The sequence below is a fragment of the Phyllostomus discolor genome, chromosome 2, assembly GCF_004126475.2.
Source record: "Phyllostomus discolor isolate MPI-MPIP mPhyDis1 chromosome 2, mPhyDis1.pri.v3, whole genome shotgun sequence".
Lineage (NCBI taxonomy): Eukaryota > Metazoa > Chordata > Mammalia > Chiroptera > Phyllostomidae > Phyllostomus > Phyllostomus discolor.
Window position 1 is genome coordinate 212,116,607 of NC_040904.2, and position 20,611 is coordinate 212,137,217.

At 42.8% G+C, this 20,611-nt stretch overlaps 1 protein-coding gene across 1 annotated transcript in view; it reads left to right on the top strand.

Moving 5' to 3' along the window:
* The first annotated feature begins 7,534 nt into the window (after nucleotides 1-7,534).
* EP300 (E1A binding protein p300) overlaps nucleotides 7,535-20,611 on the top strand; it is a 69,762-nt gene continuing 56,685 nt past the window's right edge. The window contains exon 1 of the mRNA XM_028532020.2: nucleotides 7,535-8,040. Coding sequence (XP_028387821.1) covers nucleotides 7,947-8,040 — 94 coding nt within the window. The 5' untranslated portion in view covers nucleotides 7,535-7,946. The remainder of the gene's footprint in view (nucleotides 8,041-20,611) is intronic.

Consider the following 20,611-nt stretch of genomic DNA (forward strand, 5'->3'; position numbering starts at 1 on the left):
TAGGTAGAGTCACAGTCTGATAGGCCCACACGTTGTGGCGATAGTTACCATCAGCTTAGGGCTACCAGGCATTGAGTCTCTGTATTTGCATATCTGTCTCTTCTGACATCCTTTGGAGTACACGATTAGAAGACAAAGGATCACATTGGAGGTCATTTGTTTTTATTTTGAAGTCAATCCGATTTTTATTTACAATGCTACTAACATGTGTTAATATTCCACTGAATTACTTACTGTACAGATGTACGGACCCAATGACCACAAATTTCAAGCGAAAAGCAGGACCTAGGTCTCAGCCCAGACTTCCTAGAATGGCTCACACTGTCCTTTGTGGCCTGACTAGGTTCCCTTTTTCCACATCCTCTCCTACCTGGGCACTCTCGTCAGCATATGCTCCAGGCTTGGTGAGCCATATCCAGGCGCCAATGTGACGCACGGTCTCCCTCGCAAACTAGCCGTCCTTCTTTGCCTTGAGAAAGCCTCCATCACTCCATCTGGTAACTATTTATCTCTGTGAGTTCCTCTCCGACTAGATGGTGTGCCCAGAGGATAGGATTAGTGTGTTGTCCCTCTCAGAATCCGCAGTACCCAGCAAGGTGCTGGGCACAGAGAAGATGCTCAGTAATGGCAGGTTTGTTGCTTATTTTGCTTGTGCTTTGGTATTCGTTGCGTGTTTTGTTTTTTAACTGTGGATATGAAGAGGGTAAGTTCCTCGGTTACCTCAGGCTCTGCTAGCCCACCTCGGTCCTGACGGCAGAACATTATGCCTAATGACACGGAAAGTTACACGTTCTCTGGCTGCTTTGGTGTCTTTGGCACACATTTTATAGAAATAATTTTATAGAAAAAAATTTATAGAAAAAATATTTTATGTGTGTGTTTGTGAATGTCTGTTTATGTAGAGATCTCCCTCCCTCCCTCCCTCCCTTCCTCCTTCCCTCCCTTCCTTCCTTCTTTCCTTCCTTCCTTCCTTCTTTCCTTCAACAAACACTCCTTGGCTATGAACTCTGTGGCAGTACCCAAGCTGGGCCCAGAGACGTGAGGAAGCAAAAGACCCGCTTCCTGCCCTCAGAGTTCAGTGGTAAGAGGCCCATAGTGGTGTTGGAAGACCCGATTCAAGCCTTCCCCTGGCCTCAGTTTGGAGTCTCACGAAGGTCATATTACGTGCTTTAGAGTCCCCGTTTCCCAGATCATTAATGAACAGAAACGCTTATTCTCTTTCTGTTTTACTTATAAAGACTCTGAGTCAGATACTCAGAATTCCAGGGGAGAGGAAGATGGGCTGGCACCTTGATGGACAGGTGCCCCACCAAGTCCTTTTCAGGACTGGAAAGGCCTTGCTGCTGCAGGGGAACAGACCCGCCCCCTCAGACCAGACTCACAAGTCAATGCTGCCCATTCCTTTGTTCAAGCATCTGAGCTGAGCTCCTACTACACATCACTTCCTGAGTTAGAACCCCCAGTTCCTGGGGGTAGAGACATGGACACCACGGTCACCCTTCCCTCTGTGACAGGGAACAGCCAACAAGGACTGTAACACAGTGTGGATGCAGGGCAATTCGGAAGCACCGGAGGCTAGCCGTGGGAGGGCTCAGGAGGAGTGTGGGAGCAGGATTCGGGGGTCAGGGAGGGCTTTACACAGAAAGGGATGCGCCAGCTGGGACCCGGAGGGTGCCGGGATCAGGTGGGTGTGGTGAGTGTTTCAGACCGGGGGAGTGTTATGTGTGACTCTCCCCAGGACAGAAGGAGCATGGCCCAGGCACTACATTGCGAGGAGGGAAGATGAGAGAAAGGAGATAGGAAAGCCATCTCCTGCACATGAGATTTTATCCCAACAGTGGAGGGTGGTTTTTTGTTTGTTTATTTTTTACTTTTTAATGCTTTTTGGTTCTGATTTCACACACCAGAAAAAAATGCATGATGTAGAAGGAGAGCTCCCGGTAACACCTCTAGCAGCCGGGAGCACATGCAGCTTCCAACTCACTACTATTGTGTGTTCCATTTACAAACGGGGAGCCATTCTACACCTGCTGTTCTACACGCTTCTTGTGTAGTTCTTAGCGATAGAGGGATATCTCTCTATGGTAGCCCAGTTTTTAAATGACTGCACTATATCCCGTCATCATAAGGCTATGCGGTATTCATTGATTCATTGCTTGTTTTGTGTTTTAACTGTGGTAAAATATGCATCACAAAAAGTTACCATTTTAATCATTAAAATGTTTAAGTTGTGGTAAAGGACACAGAAAATTTATCATCCTGTTTTAAGTGCAGGGCAGTGGCATTGAGAACATTCACAGCGCTGTACGACCGTCACCCGAAGCGTTTCACTGCACCAAAGTGAAACTCCGTCCCCAGACACAGTAACTTCCCATTCCTCTCAGCCCCTGGCAACCGCCAGTCTACTGCCTGTCTCTGTAAGCTTGAATACTCTGAGCACCTCATATAAATGGAATCATACCCATAGTGTCTTTTTTATCCATTTATCTAGCGATGGGCTGTTGGTTTGTTTCTCCTTTTTTGGGGGGTGGGGGGAGGGCCTCCTGAACGCTGCAGAGGGGACATTTTCATATATAATAGTTCCCCCTCACCTGCAGGGCAGAGTTCCAAGACCCCCAGTGGACTTCTGAAACTGCAGATAGCACCAAGCCCTACGCAGACTATGTACATATCATGGCTTCTCTTTGGCATATATGAACTGCCAGCTTCACCACTCTGTGCCTTGGGGCCATTATTAAGTAAAACAAGGGTTATTTGAACACAGCACTGTGGTATCTTCAGAGTCAATCTAATAGCTGAGGGTGGCTAAGCATATACACAGTGTGGAGATGCTGAACAAACAAATGATTCCCATCCCAGGCAGGACAGAGGAGAACGTCATGAGATTTCATCACACTGCTTAGAACGGCACACGACTTAAAACTTACGAATTGTTTATTTCCGGAGTTTCCCATTTAGTATTTTCAGACCGAGGTTGATCGTGGGTAATTAAAGCTGTGGAAAGCGAAACCGTGGGTAGCAAACCTGTGGATGAGGGGAAACTATTGCACATCCCTGCACACTTGTAGAATACATCCTACACATGCTGGGGTGTCAAAGTCTACAATCACTGGTGTGAACCTAGAAGTTTGTATCACGCCTTTTTACCACTAACAGTATAGGAAAACACCAATTCTTTATGTTCTTATCAGCACTGGCTATTAAGACCTTGTTCAAAAACAGCTTGTATTAAAGGTGTGCTATCAATAAAAATGTATTCTTGCAAATGATGGCAATATTTTAGAACAGTATCTAAGTGGATAATCCCTTGTAATAAGTGTGCAGCCACTTTCACAGCCCTGAGCACATTCACCTTTGCAGCAGCGACCCAACCTCCCGAACCATCTTCCACTGATGACAAGTACTTTGGGAAAATTTTGTCGAGGTCACACTTATGAGAACCCTTTTAGGTTTTTGTTAATAGGTAACACTTGCTCATGGTGAATATCTATTTGGTTTGGAAGGTAATTCAAGAAGTAGAATCTGTAGGACTTCATGACAGGGTATGTGGGAGAAGGAAGAGGGAAGACTGCGTGGATTCATGGTTGGCGTCCAGGTTTCCAGCTGGACAGTAGGATCATGCATAGAAATAAGGCACACACACCTGGCTGGCATAGCTCAGTGGATTGAGCGTGGGCTGCGAACCAAAGTGTCGCAGGTTTGATTCCCAGTCAGGGTACATGCCTGGGTTGCAGGCCATGACCCCAGCAACCACACATTGATGTTTCTCTCTCTCTCTTTCCCCCTCCCTTCCATCTCTAAAAAATAAATAAATAAAATCTTTAAAAAAAAAAAGAAAGAAAGAAGGCGCACACACAAGAAGTATATAGATCCTGGGGAAAGGGATAAGTATTAACTAAGGCTAAGGTGACTGTGGATCAAATGGGTAGCATCTTGACCAGATGCAACTGATGAATTTATCCTAAGCTAATACCTTTTTCCTCTTGTCCTTGTGCCCACTATGTAGGGGTCTCCTTTTTGGCAATCAGGGCACCTAGAAAGCTGGATTAGTCATCAGATGGTTTAAGAGAATGTCTTAAAGGGGGCTGGGTGATCCTAGGAGGCACTTCCTTCCAACTGAGGAGCCAACGCCGTAGCCCATGAGCATTTGCCAGTCTCCGGCCACTGTCAAACACCTTACATGCAGTCGTCACATTTCCATTCTCTTAGCAGCTCTTTGAGTTAGTTAAGATCCTGTCTCTTTTAGAACAAATGACTACAAACAGCTAAGCCATACTGTTTACTATGTGCCAGGCATTGTGATAAGCATATTCATAAACTACCAAGTTTAATCTTCGCAGTGTTAAAGTTAGGTCTACTTAGGAAGTTCCTTTTACAGATGAGGAGACTGCCCAAGCCACACAGCTGCTAAGTGACAGAACCAGAGTTTAAACCCAGTCCTGGTTGACTTCAGTGCTCCTGCTCTTATCTGCCAGTCACTTGTCTCCGGTGTGTTCCTCTCCCACCCTCCCCCACCCCCCAGCTACTGGCAGACAATTCCTTCTTCATGAATGCACTTTTTAATCTACACATAGCACTCCACAACTGATTACATTTTCATTTGATTAGGTTATATAATCCAGGCTGATGATTCGATTCTGCATTTTTGAATCCCTCTGAAGTCTCATCTTGATTAGTGTGATTCTATTTTCTCCAACGTGACTGCCTCCAACATGACCGACTTCGGGGTGCCAGCTAAGGACCCAGAAAAGTGCATCCCAGGAAGAAGCAGAATTCCTCGTTTAAGGCCTGAGCTTTCCCTTCCGGGCAGGTCCTTATTCCCCTTTGCGTAATTTCCTCATGAGACCATCCTTTGATCTTTTTTTTTATTGGGGAGAGCGAGAGGAATGGGAAAAAAGAGAAACATCGATTTATTGTTCTACTTATTTATGTATTACTTGGTTGAGCCTTGCATGTGCCTGCAACCTTGGTGTATTGGGACGATGCTCTAACCAACTGAGATACTGGGCCAGGGCCGGTTGATCTTCAATAGGCTTCCTGTACTCTGTCCCACAATATTTTTGGCTAGGCTGGCCGAGTATGTTCAAATGCTGCTCAGACTGAAGCTGGATCCTCTGCAAAACTATGTGAAAGTTTTTCCAAAGGTCAGAGAGTCTTCAAAAAATCAGGTGAGTAACCTCTCACAAGGGAACCACTGGCTATGCTTTCAGGTGTTGTCCACATTTCTTTCTTGTTTCCTGTGAATGTGAGTATGAACTATTAAAAGTAACTGAGGGCCAATTTTGACCTTAGCCTCACACATTGGATCCACCTTTCTAAAGGTGATTCTATATCACCTTTCATAAGCAGATACTGTCCTTTCCAGCTTGCCTGCTTTTTTACTGCAATTTGGGTGAAGCGGGCCTGAACAACACGACAGAATTCATCCTCGCTGGCGACCTGAGTTGCTTAAGACCTTGAGATTTTCACTTCTAGATTATTTATTCTCATCATGCATTTAAAAAGCAAATAATAATAAAAACCAAAGTAAACTCAACAATAAGCAAACACCAACTGAGGAGCATGATATTTTAAACATGTTAAAAAGCTTTTAACTCTCTCCACAGATGCTGGTTTGGGGGTTTCCTTGGGGACCACTAACAAATGTGCCACTTCCTCAAGTACCAATTTTCGCAAGGCCAAACACAGCAGAATCCTGAAGTGTGCAGGAATGGGAAATGCACTTCGTGCAGGTGGCCGACGAGGTCCTCCGCTGCAAAACTGTAGTCTCACAGCGCCCATTTAAGCATTTTCCTCCATCGTTTCATTTTTGCTTTTTTCCATGCTTACGTATACTTTTAGCACCTTGTGTCTTTGCTTTTTTCCCATGATTACATTATCTTTAAAGCACTGCATAAACATGGTCTTTTATTGAGGTGGTCTATTAGGGGTAGGTGAAAAGAAACGTCTTCCAGTGTCCTCAGGTAGATGAATTCAAGAAAAATAATTCAGGGCCCTTGGGTGACAGAGATACCTGGTAGGAGCGTGTGGGCACGTGGTCGGCAAGAAACGAATTTAGGTCTGATCCTAAAACCTCTTCCCACTGCTGTGATTTTTGATTGTCAAAATAATCAAAATGAATAATTTCTGATTATCAAAATAATATACACTCGTAGTCAAAAAAAATATACAACTCAGAGAAAAAGTAAACAACTTGTAATTAGTGTGATTCTTTTATGTAACCCGTTCCCTTTGGGAAAGCGATGGAGGGGCGAGGACGCCTTAGGTCTCTGGCCCGGAACACGGGGCAGTGGGGTACCTACCCCCTGACTGGTGGACTCAACCCAGGTCAGAAAGACCTACGGCTCAAGGGCCTGGGGCGCAGGGCCACCCCCACAGCTCCTTTCCGGCTACCTGCACGGTGACTGGGCGCCTTCCCCGGCGCGGTTCCCACCGGTCCACTACGCAGAGACCCAACCCAGGCACCTTCCCCCGTAAGTGTCCACCGACTGAAAATAGACTCCAAGTCCGTCCCCGACCCCCCTCTTCAAATCCTCCCCTTTAAAGGGTGACTCCGGGGGAGTTTGCGGAAGCGCCAACAGCGTTGGGGCCTTGGGCGGATCCCGTGATTGGTACTGGCCCCGCCCACGGGTCCTCTTCCCCCATTGTGTGAGCGGCTGGGGCCCAGGCTCCGCCCCCTCACCGCCTCCCTCCGGAGGCAGAACCCCTCCCCCTTCCCCCCCCTTGGCTCATTTCCGGCCGCCGCTGCTACCGCTAGCCCGTAAGGAGGATTCGGCAGAGGGAAGAAACAACAGCCGCCATCTTGTTTGTGTGCTAGGCTGGGGGGGAGAGAGGGCGAGTGGGAGCGGGCGAGAGTGGGCAAGCGGGACGCTGGGCTGAGTACGAACTGCGAGAGCGAGAGTGCGGAAGGGAGCCGGGCCGGAGAGAGGCGACAGGGACCGAGACAGTAGCAGGGGGCCCGGGGCGCACGGGCCGAAGCGACCCCCAGCCCCCTCCCGCCCGAACACACCCCCAGCGCGGCCCGGCAGCCGGGCCGGCGTCGACGCCTGGGGGGGACCATTACATAACCCCGCGCCCCCAGCGCCTTCGCCCGCCGCCGAGGGCGGCCCCGAGCGGAGCCCCGGGGGGGCGGGCGCTCTCGGCACCTGGCCGCCGGGAGTGGGAGCCGGAGGCGGCCGTATTTTTTCTCCGCGAGAGGAGAGGGCGAAGGCGAGCGCGGCGCCCGCCGTCGCTGGGCCTCCTCGGTGGGCTCGGCGTCCGCACGGGCGGGCGGCGCGGTTCGGCTCGGCCCTGTGAGCTAGCGAGTTCCGCGCCCGGCGTCCTGGCCGCGCCTCCGCCGCGCGATGTGAGTCGGCGGCGCCAGCCCGGCTCTCTGCTCGCGCGAGCTCTCTGCGGCCATTAGGGGCCGGTGCGGCGGCAGGAGGAGGGCTCGGAGGGTGGGGGCGCAGGTCCGGGAGGGGGCACCGGGAGGAGGTGAGTGTGTCTCTTCGCCTCCTCCTCTCCCCCCTTTTCGCCCCCGCCTCCTTGTGGCGATGAGAAGGAGGAGGACAGCGCCGAGGAGGAAGAGGCTGATGGCGGCGGCGGAGCTCCGAGAGACCTCGGCTCGGCAGGGACCGGCCGTGGCGGGCCGGGGACTGCGCCTCTAGAGCAGCGAGTTCTCGGGAATTCGCCGCAGCGGACTCGCTCGGCAGATTTGGGTTTCTGTGCCCTCCTCCGGGCCTGGGCCAGGCCCGGCCCCTCGCACTTGCCCCTACCTCTCTATCGAGTCCGCATCCCTCTACAGTCACCGCGACCCGGCGGAGAGAAAAAGGAACTTCCCCCACCCCCCTCGGGGGCCGGCGGAGCCCCCCAAGCCCACCCCAGGGAGCGGGGCGGGGACCCCATCTGAAGAAGAGATTTCCCGGGGATTCTCGATTTCCTCGCTTGTATCTCCGAAAGAATTAAAAATGGCCGAGAATGTGGTGGAACCCGGGCCGCCTTCAGCCAAGCGGCCTAAACTCTCATCTCCGGCCCTCTCGGCGTCGGCCAGCGACGGCACAGGTTAGTCTCGGGAGCCCTCGCCTTCCACATCCCCTTTAATCTTCTCTGCTCCGTGCACCTTTATTCTTCCATATTTTCTTCTTTTTTTTCTCTCTCTCTTTAGTTCTCCCTTAATTAATTTTAAAGGTGTTTGAATGAGCTAGTCGAAGACGTCCAGTAGCCCAACCATTTTCTTCGCTTCCTAATACATTCGTTGCAACATTATGTCATATCGATGTGTGTTCTGGAATTAGAGCTCTTTAGTGGTGCTATAGAAATGTTTTTTATTGTTGCTCCCGTGCAATTTAATTTTGGAAATGGCAGTGCATTAGTGTGTAAGGCTTTTTTATGCAATTTTAATTTTTTTTGTTGTTGTTTCTGGTAAAGGAGGAATCGCGAATCCTTTCTCTTTGGTTTCTCTTACTCTGTTTCCTCTACTTTCCACTCTTGCTTTTCAAGATTTTCTTTGCCCAAGATTTTCTCTGTTAAGGATGAGGGTGTAAAAATCTTTGTTTTATTTATTTGTGTGTAGGTGACCCAGGATTTCAGGTTTGACGTGAGGTTTAAGTGAAGCCTGAAATTTGGTTTGAATTATTTCACCTACCGTTCCTAGCTTCAATTTTCCCCCCCTTATTTGCTTTAAGAATCAATATGGAGCGCAGTTCATTTTACATCTTCCATTTCTTTGGTTTGAGACCAAAATGTCTGAAACCCTGGTTTTTCAGGTTGGGGAGAGCAGGGGCATTTTCTTTGCAGTTTGTAGTCACTTTCTCTTTGGGGTGGGGGAAGAAAAGAGATACCTGATTTTGTTCTTGGAAATCAAGATAAGAAATGGAAAAGAGCCCCAATCACAAATTGCAAACATGAACTAATCGAACACATTTGAAATATGCATTGGGTTTTGTATTTGTGTTTTTGCTTTTTTATGCTTTAAAATATTTGGAGATTTCCGTTTAAAAAGCTCTACAAATTCTTCACTATCAGGAGATAGGAGACTTCCTTCCATCATCCCTTCCTTACAGTTAGTTGGGTGCTATCCTGAGGGACCACGGACCTTCCCTTTTGCTGTCATAGTTGTTTGAGGACCCAGGATAATGAAGAGGAAGAATGGCTGGCCATCTGACAGTCCACAAGATGTTCCCCCTTACTAGGGAGCATCTCTTTAACTCCCCAAGAGCAGGCTCAACGTCATCCTTCCATCTGCCAGTGAGAGTGCTTAATGGAGTTAAATGTACCCTTTGAGTTTGTAGAGAACTTCTAAGCACGTTTCTTAGAGGTAGGCTTCATTTTGAAGGGTGAAAATGTAAGGCTACAGTAAATGTTTTGGTTTCTTTACTTTTATAAGAAAGAGTACCTGAAAAATTGGAGGACTTTTGCAGAGTCTCCTCTACTTCAGGCTTGTGACATTGGCATTGCATGAACTTTGATCTATCCTTATTCCTTGAAGTTTCTGTAGTCTTCAGGGATTTTTTTTTAACCTTTTTTCTTCAGAATTCATGCACATAATGAGCAGTGTATTCCTTTGCACTTGTTAAAGTGTCATTCAGAATTTTTACAGATCACCATTAGACATGTTTTCCCCTGTAAATTTTCGGGTTGTTTCATTAGTTTTTGGGTAATGTGGTAATGGATTTTACATTTGCGTTAGCCTGTGGCTTGGGCTATTTTAGAGAAAACATCTCTTCTGTGCATTATTTTGATGACCCCCCCATTGGAGCAGCTTAGTCTTGGAGTAATGCAAGGCCTGGAAGGAAGGCTCGCTCTGCCTTCTCTTCAGACGCTTCTCTGTTCAGGTGCACTGCTGCGTTCTCTACACTTGATCTGTGTGCTTGGTAACTTCAGCTAACTCATTTTGGTGCAGCATTTCCCCTGTCTATTACATAAAAATTGTTTTGCTCCTTACGATGTTTGTGAATAGTTGTAAGAGTCCTAAATGTATCAAATGGGTTTTTATAGAAAACAAACCCTCAATATTGAGATAAACTGAGCTGATCTTCCTTAGCTTTGTCTAAATTTTGTACTGATGGTTTGTTCCCTCCCCCAATGAAGATTTTATTCCTAGAATTTTTTGTCCAATTTTTAATCCTAATGGGTCTGGGGTTTTCTGTTGTGGAGGTGGAGAAGGTGTAAAGAAAATTCTGTCTCCCTGTGAACTTGCTTCAAGTTGGGGCACCATTACCTTTAGATTTTATTTGTTTGTTTGTTTTTACTTTTTGCATCTAGTAGTGTGGTGTAAGTTTGCAGGCAACTTTTAACAAGGACTCTTCACTTTTAAAACTTTAAATTTCAAACTTGTAGCTTCTACATTAATGACTTTTGAGTTGTCACCTGGACATTTTATAAATGTGAAAGTAAGTTGTTCCTTGGTACCTGTTATGAATTTTATCTAGAAATGAGTCAGAAGACCAAAATTCTAGACCCTAGAAACTTTTTTAAAAATAGAGGCTTACAAGTTTATTAGTGTACGTGTACCTACCAAGGGAGTTTGCATGTGCCAGTTTTATAGGAAAGAAAACTAGAACCCAGTTGGGTTGGCCTGCAAAAGCCTCACAAAACAAATTAGCGTTTAAATCCTAATGTCTGAATTTCTAAGGTTTGCCATTGGTGCAGAATAAAAATGACATACTCAAAGACTTTAGAAATTTTACAGGTTGATTCAAGTAACTCGAATTAAGTTTAAGTTCCATGTATTAGAATGGAAAGGGAAAGACTTGTTTTTTAGTTTTTGTATTTTTATTTTCCTGTTTCAGTATTTGCACTTGAGTTATTGGAAGTTTTAGCTTACTATACTTAGGTCAAAACTGATAAATCAAATGGCTTACCTTCTCTCAAAAAGAAAAAAGATTATAAACCCATTTGGAATAAATAAATAAATAAAGTTATTGGCAGGAAAGTAAACAGGTAAGTAAGTTCTGGAGGAATTTCTTGAACCTATTTCTGACAATAACCTGAGTGGTGGGAATGAGGAGGATGTGTTGTCTTCCTTGCAGCCTGGACATGTTCTGTCATTGCTTTGTAAACACCTAATGCTGTCTGCACTGAGAGAGCGGACTCTGGAAAGATGGGTGACTGAGCAGTGCCAGGATCTGTCCTGTCAGTAGGTAATGGTCCTCCTGGTGTTGGTTCAGTGTTGTAGCCCTACTGTGTACTTAATATGTCAGACTTGGCTCAGGTATTATGCCTATTTTGCATTTTTAAGGCACAGGCAGCTAGTGTATAAAATATACCTGCATTTTAAACACCAGATTAATGTCCACAGTAGAGAAGTGGCAAGGAATTTTTAAACATCAGTTTTACTCTCTGAAAACACTATTGTGTTAGTGGTTTAAATTAACATCCTGATCAGAATGGTTTTGGGGGAGGCCATTTCTTTTTTTCTGCTCTTACGCTTGTGATACTATGTTTTCCTTTTAACTTTTACACATGAGTGTTTAGAGTTCTGCTTCTAGTTTTTTCGTTTATGGCTCTTTGACCCAGTGAGGTATTACTGTTAAAATTAAAGTGAAACACATTTTACCAAGTGCCTTGAACTCTGGCAATTGCTTATTCTCAAGGCTTTGTAAGTTCGTTTGTAGGGCTTCAGGAAGGCTAGCTGTGCTTGATAGAGAGGTAAAATGGCTTTTGTTAAGTTGTAAATCTTCTGTATGTTACAATGTGGATACCCTCTTCCAGCAGTAGTTCATGTTCTATTGCAGAGGTAAGAACTGTATTGGCATATCCAGTGGAAGCTGAAAATTGGTGCATAGTGGTGTTTTCTGTGGGGGTATTAAGTAAATAGGAAGGGGAAAAATAGCAAAAATGTTACAGATATAGTGGGAATGTAAAATACTTCTTGGTATATTTACAAAAAAAACATTTCAGGAGTTATTCTGCCAAACATACAGTAATTAATGGAAAAATAAGACATGCTTTGTGTGTGTGTTATCTTAGAGTTTACTCCATTTAGAATTTTTGAAGTTGATTTTGTTTTTAAGTCTGGCATCCACTGGAGAAATTAATGAGCAAGTTTAAAACTTAAATTATACCGCCCTGGCTGGCGTAGCTCAGTGGATTGATCATGGGCTGCGAACCAAAGTGTCCCAGGTTCGATTCCCAGCCAGGGTACATGCCTGGGTTGCAGGCCATAACCCCCAGCAACCGCACATCGATGTTTCTTTCTCTCTCTCTATCTCCCTCCCTTCCCTCTCTAAAAATAAATAAATAAAATCTTTTTAAAAAAGATTAAAAAAAACTTAAATTATACCAAGTGTAAAATTTTTACAACACTGGATTTTGCAGATGATTTTTTGTGTGTGTGTTGGATGGTAGATTTCTGAAATTTTAATGGAAATTTTTCATTGCCCAACTCTCAAAAAGGTTTAGGAGAATAAATATTGAAGTGTTAAGCCTCTTCTAAACAGTTTGGATCTCATTTGTTTTTAGGTATAGATTTTTTTTTTTAATAAATGCCCAACAAGGCAATTAAGAGTAATTTAGTTGAGAGAAAAAAATTAAAACTACTGGAAAAAAGTGAGTGGTTAAGAGATTGGGTTTTGGAGTCAGCTTGGGCCAGTTACTTAACCTCTCTGTTTTGGCTTGCCCACCTATAGTACCCACCTTGTAGGATTGTGGTAAGGAATAAACAAGAATTCTCTTTCTCAAATGCTTAAGGTAGAGTTTGCTGCAGCATACTCTGCATTCATTAACGGCTAACTGTTTTTAACCTTACTACTAAATGTACAGGGAGAAGCATTGGTAGATTTTTGTAATGGATCTATGGAGACTGGAAAAAGAAAGTCAAGTGCATGAAGTTCAGAGAGCAGTCTTAGAAGTAAGGCTTATGGTGCTGTTAGCCTGTACATCATCTACTGAGATTTTTTTTGAAAGTATAAGAATATGACAGCAGAGATTAAAATAGGATTAAAAGTACTACATATATTGTCACATAGGGTGTCTTATATGTGTAACTGAGGTGAAAATCAAACTTTTAAGGCATAATGAGAAATCAAAGCAGATTGTCCTTATTGGAAGTGCTCAAGTTAAGAATGGCTTTTTGCTAAAGAATTGTGCAGTTGAACACTATTTTTTTTTTCTCTATTCTTTTTTTTTTTTTTTTTTTTCCTTATCTGGGTCTTATAAGAGTCCTTTCTTGTAAAGGAGGAGGAAGGAAAGTAGAAGGAGCAGTGCGATGCTTTTCAGATTTTTTTACCACACCCAAGAACTACATTTTGTGTGGAAAAGCAGAGACCTTGTCTCAGTGAGTGAACAAGTAAAATAATACTGAGCCTTACTATTTGTAATACACTCTACGTTTTCTGTTGCGTTTCCTTTTTCAAAGCAAAACAAAAACCCGGTTGTGACCCACTAAATTGAGTTTATGGTCCTTTATTGGCTGTGATGCACAATTTGAAAAATACTGGCTTAGAAGACTTGACAAGGTAGCAGTTGTACTGTGTTAGACCAACATATTCAGTACGCTAGGCATTTATCTTCAGTACAGGGAATACTCTGGTCATCCAGACAGACATAGACCCTTCCTTCCTGGAACGCGCAGATAAGAGCAAAGGAGCGACGTTTAAGTCTGACACGACCAGTGTTGTATTTGGGGAGCATGGGGGGAAACGGGGCCTAGCCTGTATTACTGGTACTCTGGTGGCTATCTTTGAGGAATTGGTGTCTGATCTTGGAATCTGAAGAATAGATACAGGGTTAGTTAGTGAGAATGACCCAGGCTGTGAACAAGAGTGGTGTGGCCTGTTCAGGGAAGTTCTATCTGACTGGGAGGATAGCAAGAAATATTACTGTAGAGGTGAACAACAGGCCAATCATGCCGGGTTTATAATGCTTATTGGAGTTTAGACCTTTCAGGTACCATAGATGATTAAGTGAGGAATCACTCGGAAAGGATCAGGGAAAAATAGGAAGCTGGGAGACCAATGAGATGGCTCCTATAGGATTCTAGCTGGGGTGAGGGTGACCTGGATTAGAAAATGGAAAGAAGTGAGAAGATTGGAGGGAAGGTGATGGCCAACAGAATTGAGTGATTAATTCGATGTTAAGATATTGCAGTGGAGGAGTCGAGGATAATTCCCAATTTTCAAGTTAAGGCAGTTGGATTGATGAAGATGTCATTTACTAAGATAGCAAACCTAGGAAAAGAAGCAGTATTTGTGTATGGATGTTGGGGGAGGGGTTGTGATGGGTTTAATTTTGTACATTTTGAAGTTGTGTGATTCTCCCAAATTGAGTAGTCACTTTGCATTTGGTGTACATTTCTCTCATTAGGCACTTAGAATTAAAGGTGAACCAAGGTGCAGTTCCTGCTCTCCGCTCCTTTAGGATCTGGGAGGGTTGGTATACGTGTACACACGATTTTCCCATAATTATATTCTGGTAAGCTTTTTTTAAATGTGTTGAAGAAAGGCAGAGAATAGAAATTATTTCTAATTGTGTAGGTTTGCAGTGTTGGGGAAAACTTCATAAAGAGTATGTATATTTGAATGGGGATAGGAGGGCTTGAAGGTAACTTACCTTTTCATAGAAGTTGGAAAAGTTGGATATTTCAGATGGTAACAAACACAGGTGGTTTCGGTGTGACTGAGCACTGATTGAATTGTGGAGAGTTTTCATGGGAGACAGATGAAAAAGGCTGTTGGGGTCCTGTTATGAAAAGACAGAAATATGCTAAGGAGTTTGGCATTTGTCTTATCAGGATAAAAATTTATAAGCAGGGGAGTGACATGGTCAGGGAAAGGAGAAAGACTGATTCTGTTGACAGGGTATAAGATCAGTAGCAGGGGGAGAACCTAATGGCAGGGAGACCAAGGATATGTCATTTATATTTTGAAATAGGCTTATCATTTGCCTTGGAAGTTTATAGTAAATTATAATTACCAAAGTAAATTGTTTTTTTTTTTTTTTTTTTAAAGATTTTTCTTTAATATCCAAACTTTACCAGTTTTCATAAGCGTAGAAGATATAGTAGATAAAACTATATTTTTAAAAATATAAAACAAACCATTCATTCTCTGTTTTTTCTCTACAAATATGTAAGTTTTAGGAGGCTTTTTTTTTTTTTTTTTGGAGATGGTATGGCTCTGGCAGGTGCTGCTCAGTGGACTGACTGCTGGCCTGTGAACCAAAAAAGTCGTGGGTTGATTCCCGATCCAAGCAAAAAGTCGTGGGTTGATTCCCGATCCAGGCACATGCTGGGGTTGCGGGCAGGGTCCCAAATTGGGGGCATGCAAGAGGCAACCACACATTGATGTTTCTCTCCCTGTCTTTTCTCCTTCCCTTCCCTTTTGTCTAAAAATAGATAAAATCTTTTTAAAAAGAGAGTATGGTAGCTTCATTATCAGGATTCACTATAGCCATTCCTGGTCAAGCAAACAAATACTAGACTCACAACTTAGCTTCTCACACTGTGTTGGTGCTACTCCGACTCAAGAAATGGTCGGTGATAGTTAGGTTAGCATGCAGTTTAGTTTTAATACCAACATGTCATTGAGTTGATTTTTATGATGAGATTTTGATATTGTGCATAGTAATGTCCTTAGCTTTTGGTTAATGTTACACTAAGAGGTGTCGATATATTAATAAATCGATAAATAAAACTTCTAAAAGTAGGCTCCCAGGCACCTTCTTGGTCAGTAATAGCACTTCATCTCTAAATTTTGAGAACTAACTTCAATGTGTTAAGGTTAAGAGTCAGTCTTGAGTCAGTCACTTCCCAAAGTATAAATACAAGTTAAAATTTTTTTTTTTATTTTAAGACAGAGGGAACCTGGCTGGCGTAGCTCAGTGGATTGAGCGCGGGCTGGGAACCAAAGTGTCCCAGGTTCGATTCCCAGCCAGGGTACATGCCTGGGTTGCAGGCCATAACCCCCAGCAACCGCACATTGATGTTTCTCTCTCTCTCTATCTCCCTCCCTTCCCTCTCTAAAAAAAAAAAGTAAATAAATAAAATATTAAAAAAAAAAAAGTTCTCTCTAAAAAAAAAAAAAAAAGACAGAGGGAAGGGAAGGAAAAAGAGAAGGGAGAGAAACATCAGTGCGTGGTTGCCTCTCACACGCTTCCCACTGGGAAATCGGCCCACAAACCAGGCATGTGCCCTTGACTGGGAATCAAACCAGCAACCCCTCGGCTCACAGGCCAGCACTCAATCCACTAAGCCACACCAACCAGGGCTAAATACAACTTTTGATGTCATGGTTGCAGGACAGGTTGAGAATTCATATTTGAAATTTGCTGCACTTTTGCCCTTTGACTATTGGATATCAAAATTTGACGGCTGCCAACATGCATGCCTATGTGATCTGTAAAACTTCATATTGATTATAATCTGATGCAGTTTGTATAAATCACAGGTCGTTTCCATTTGTTTCAGAAATTTTACAAGTCTTACCAGCATGGATATTGCATTTAATTGTCTTTGTGTTACTTTATATTAAGTAGTTTTATGTGCTTAGGTAGGCTGTTTATGAGTAGTTTAATTCTGCTTCATCTACAGAATATTAAAATACTATTTTTAAATAAAGTACTTAGAGTTTTACCTGATAAATTGAAGTTTGCAAAATTGTCTCATATTCAAGGCTGTGATGTTTTAAAATGTCATGCTTTTTAAGCACCCAAAACAGCTGAGATAATGTTAAGAGTGCCCCAAACCAGTAAGAACAAGAGATCATTGTGAAATTGATAGTTTCGGTGTCTGGCCAAACTGTTACAAAGTTATGTACATTTGACTTTCATCCTTATTTTTTAAATTATTTTTTAAGGTTTTATTTATTTTTTTTTAGAGAGGCAGAAAGATGGGAGAAAGACATCAATGTGTGGTTGGTTGTCTCTCATGAGCCCCCAACTGGGGCCCTGGGCCACAGCCCAGGCATGTGCCCTGACTCAGAATCAAACTGGAGACCCTTTGGTTAACAGGCCGGCACTCAATCCACTGAGCAACACTAGCCAGGGACATCTTTTCTTTTCTTTCTTTTTTTTTTTTTAAATCCCAAACCCCTCCCTGGAACTACTAGGGTTCTGAGTGCTTCGATCTCTGCCAGCCTCATCACTCACTTTCCTCCCCCTACTTGGAATTTTTCCAGTTGCTAAATGGGCTGTGCTACAGGTTCACAGTTTGTTCTCTTTCTCTCCGCCCTTCACCTGTCCAGTCCTACTCCGTCCTCTGGCCTCACCACTGGGTTAGAGAAAAGGAAGAGTTTTAAGAGCAGGAATGTTCATTTTAAAAAAAGCTTTTTAATACCAGTGAAAACTAATCAAAAGGAGGATAATCCATGGATGTGTTCTGTCTTCTAAGTGGATACGTGAGAATAGACTAGTTTTGGAATAATTCGTATGGATATTTTGCTTAGTGTACAGTTTAAGAGCAGAACTGAGTTTTCTTTTGACTTCAATTTACCTGAAATACAAAAATAAGCCTGTTTATTCAACAAATAATGTATAACTGGAAGAGATATTATGCAGTAGAATTAGATTTTGAGGGAAAACTATCTCAATTTTAAGTTGTTTTTGCATCCTAGTTAGTAACTAAAAAAAATGTATTTGTGCTCACAGACAGTGCAGTGTTTGGGATTGTTTATCTTAATTTTGAAGGGTATGCTTTACTTACATATTTCATGGTGGCAATATTTGTCTAGTTGTTCATGTACCATGGAATTGCCTTGATCTTTTGATTTATGGAAAGGCTAAGTGAGATGAGTATTTATTTTACAAGAGATTTTTTTTTTTAAATCCTTGCCTGAGGACATGCTCACTGGTCTTACAGAGAGTAGAGGGGAGGGAGGGAAAGAGTGAGGGATCGAAACATCGATGTGAGAAACAGCCCGGCAGTCGCGTGCCCCTCACAGGCACCCTGAGTGGGAACTGAATCCACAGCCCAGCATGTGCTGTGACAAGGAATTGAACCTAGGACCCCTTGGTTTATGGGAACAGTGCTCCAACCTACTGGCCAGGGCTTATTTTACAAGAGATTATATGGCTAAATCTGCTTTGAGAATCCCAGCAACATAGAAGATACAAAGGGTGACCTACAGGATGAGTGTGTAATAATGAAAGGATGTTTTGACTCAGTGCTAGTTTCCCACATGCTTGATCCAAATTTGTTTTGTTTAAATTGTCACATTTCTAATACATGGTCCATTGAATAAACCTTATGTATTATGTTCAATTTTTCAAAGATTTAAATCTACCTGGTCAGTCACATTTTGTTTGTATCACTGTTGGGACTGGATGTACATTCAGGTGACAGAACATTTTACTCAGAGTCACTTTGTATTTGAGCATCATTAAATGTGTATGAGAACTTAAAACAAACTATTTGGTAGGAGTGGCCTGCCAAATATTGGTTGATATTTAGAAAGTAAGCAGGAAATGTCATACTGGAGATGGTGTGAGTTCATTGCTTTTGCCAGTTATATGTCATAGCTCTGTGATACTTGCCACAGGGTAATTTAAAGGTAATAAAATAAATTTCAGATTTATAAATCAAAGAGAACGGGGGAGAAGAATAAGCAGATTACATATCTGAAAGCTGACCTTAATATTTAGAAAACACACTTGGTGTCTTTCACTTTACCTCCTACATCTCAATCCACTGCAGTCTGGCTTTTGCTCTTCACAACTCCCCCGAACTGTTCTTACCTAAATTACTAGATGTATTCTATTATCTACATTCAGTCAGTTCTCCCTCTCTGGAGCATGGAACACCACTGGCATTTCCTTCTGGGAACCTGGTTTCCAAGACAGTATTCCTGATGGATAGGCTGGGAAATGTTAGGTTTTAGCATCCTTTGTTTGTTAAGCTCAGTGTCCCTTTATGTAATATCAAGGAGTTGTACCTTGGGTTGTAGTTGGGTTGTTAATTCTGTTTATTTAGGTAGTCTTTACTTTTCCCCAATTTACATGTATTTTATAGTAACATATTGTCAAATTTTTTCCTAAATTGTCCCTGTGCTACCCTAAATTGTATTAAAATTTTTTTCTAAACATTTATTGCTGATGTCTAGAAATGCAGTTTGATTTGTTTATATTTATAGTATATTTAGTGGCTGTGCTAACCTTTCACTATTTTCATTTCTTTGCTTTGGATTTTCTATATTGACAGTTACATCATCTCCATAGAGTGAGTTGTGTTTCTTTCTTTTCAGTCTTTTTACTTACTAATTTTTCTTATATTGTTGCTTTAGCTGGACACTAGTACGACATTGAACAGAAGTGGTTGTCAAGAGTACCTTGGTTTTGTTCTGATGCTAAAGAGACTACTTTTAATGTTGGTTCGTTATGCATGTTTGCTCTCAGTTTTTAAGTTTCGGAAGAAGGCTTTATCGGTTTAAAGAAATTCCTATTAAATGTGATTTGGTATTGAATTTTATCCAATGCTTTTCTTGTAGTCATTGAGATGAATCTTATAATTTCTTCTTTGTTAATATGGTGAATGTCTTTTATAGATGGTCTAAGGTTCTGGTGCAAACTGGGCCAGTCCCCCCTCCCCCAGATTCCTTAGGTTTCCCCAACCTAATCATGACAATACATTTTTAAGGTGCCAAAAATTTGATTTGCTCTTTTTTATTTCTTAATATAAAAAATTTTTTTGAGAGGGGAAGGAAGGGAGAAAGAGACATTAATGTGCGGGTGCCTCTCTTGCGCCCCCTAATGGGGGCCTGACCCTGCCTACAACCCAGGCATGTACCTTGCCTGGGAATAGAACCTGTGACCAATGGCACTCGATCCACTGAGCCACACCAGCCAGGGTTCTTTTTTATCTTTTTATAGGATTCTTGCTTCTACGTTAAGGATTTGTACTGGCCGTGTGTGATTTTTACAGTATTCTTTCTTCATAGAGTAGAATAAAGAACTCCCACTCTAACTGGTGTGGCTCACCGGGTTCAGTGTCGTCTCCCAAACCAAAAGGTACCTGGTAGATTCACCATCAGGGCACAAGTCTGGGTTGTGGGCCAGGTCCCCAGGTGGGGGTGTGCGAGAGGCAACTGATTGATGTATCTCTCACACATTGGTGTTTCTCTCACTCTCTTTCTCCTTCCTTCCCCTCTCTCTAAAAATAAATTAAAAAATTAAAAAAAAAACTCCTATGTGCTTATTCCTTCAAGTTACAGTTTTTGTGTCTCTCCCCCTTTTTTCGATTGGTTTGAATCTGAATCTAAACAAGGTATATCTAGTTGTTGAATCTTTTATTTGATAATTTCCCATTTTCTATTTTTGCCATTGATTTGTTGGAGAGAGTAGGACATTTATCCTTTATATTTTCTTTTTGATTAAAGTTGGTGAGTATTTTATCAGGAATTTATCTTTTTTTTTTTCCTTTTTCTTTTTTTAATCCTCATCTGGGGACATGCTTAAAGGAAAAGGAGAGAAAAAGAGAGGGAAAGATTGATCACTTGCCTTGCACAAGTGCCTCTATAGGACTAAACCTGCATGTGCCCTGATGGGGAATCAAACCCGTGAACTTTTGGTTTACAGGACAATGCTCCAACCTACTGAATTACACCAGCCAGGGCAAGAATGTATCCATCTTTTTTTCCTCTCCCTACCCCCCCCCCCCCCATGAAATTGGTTGCTAGTATGGCTTTCTCATTTTACTTTCTTT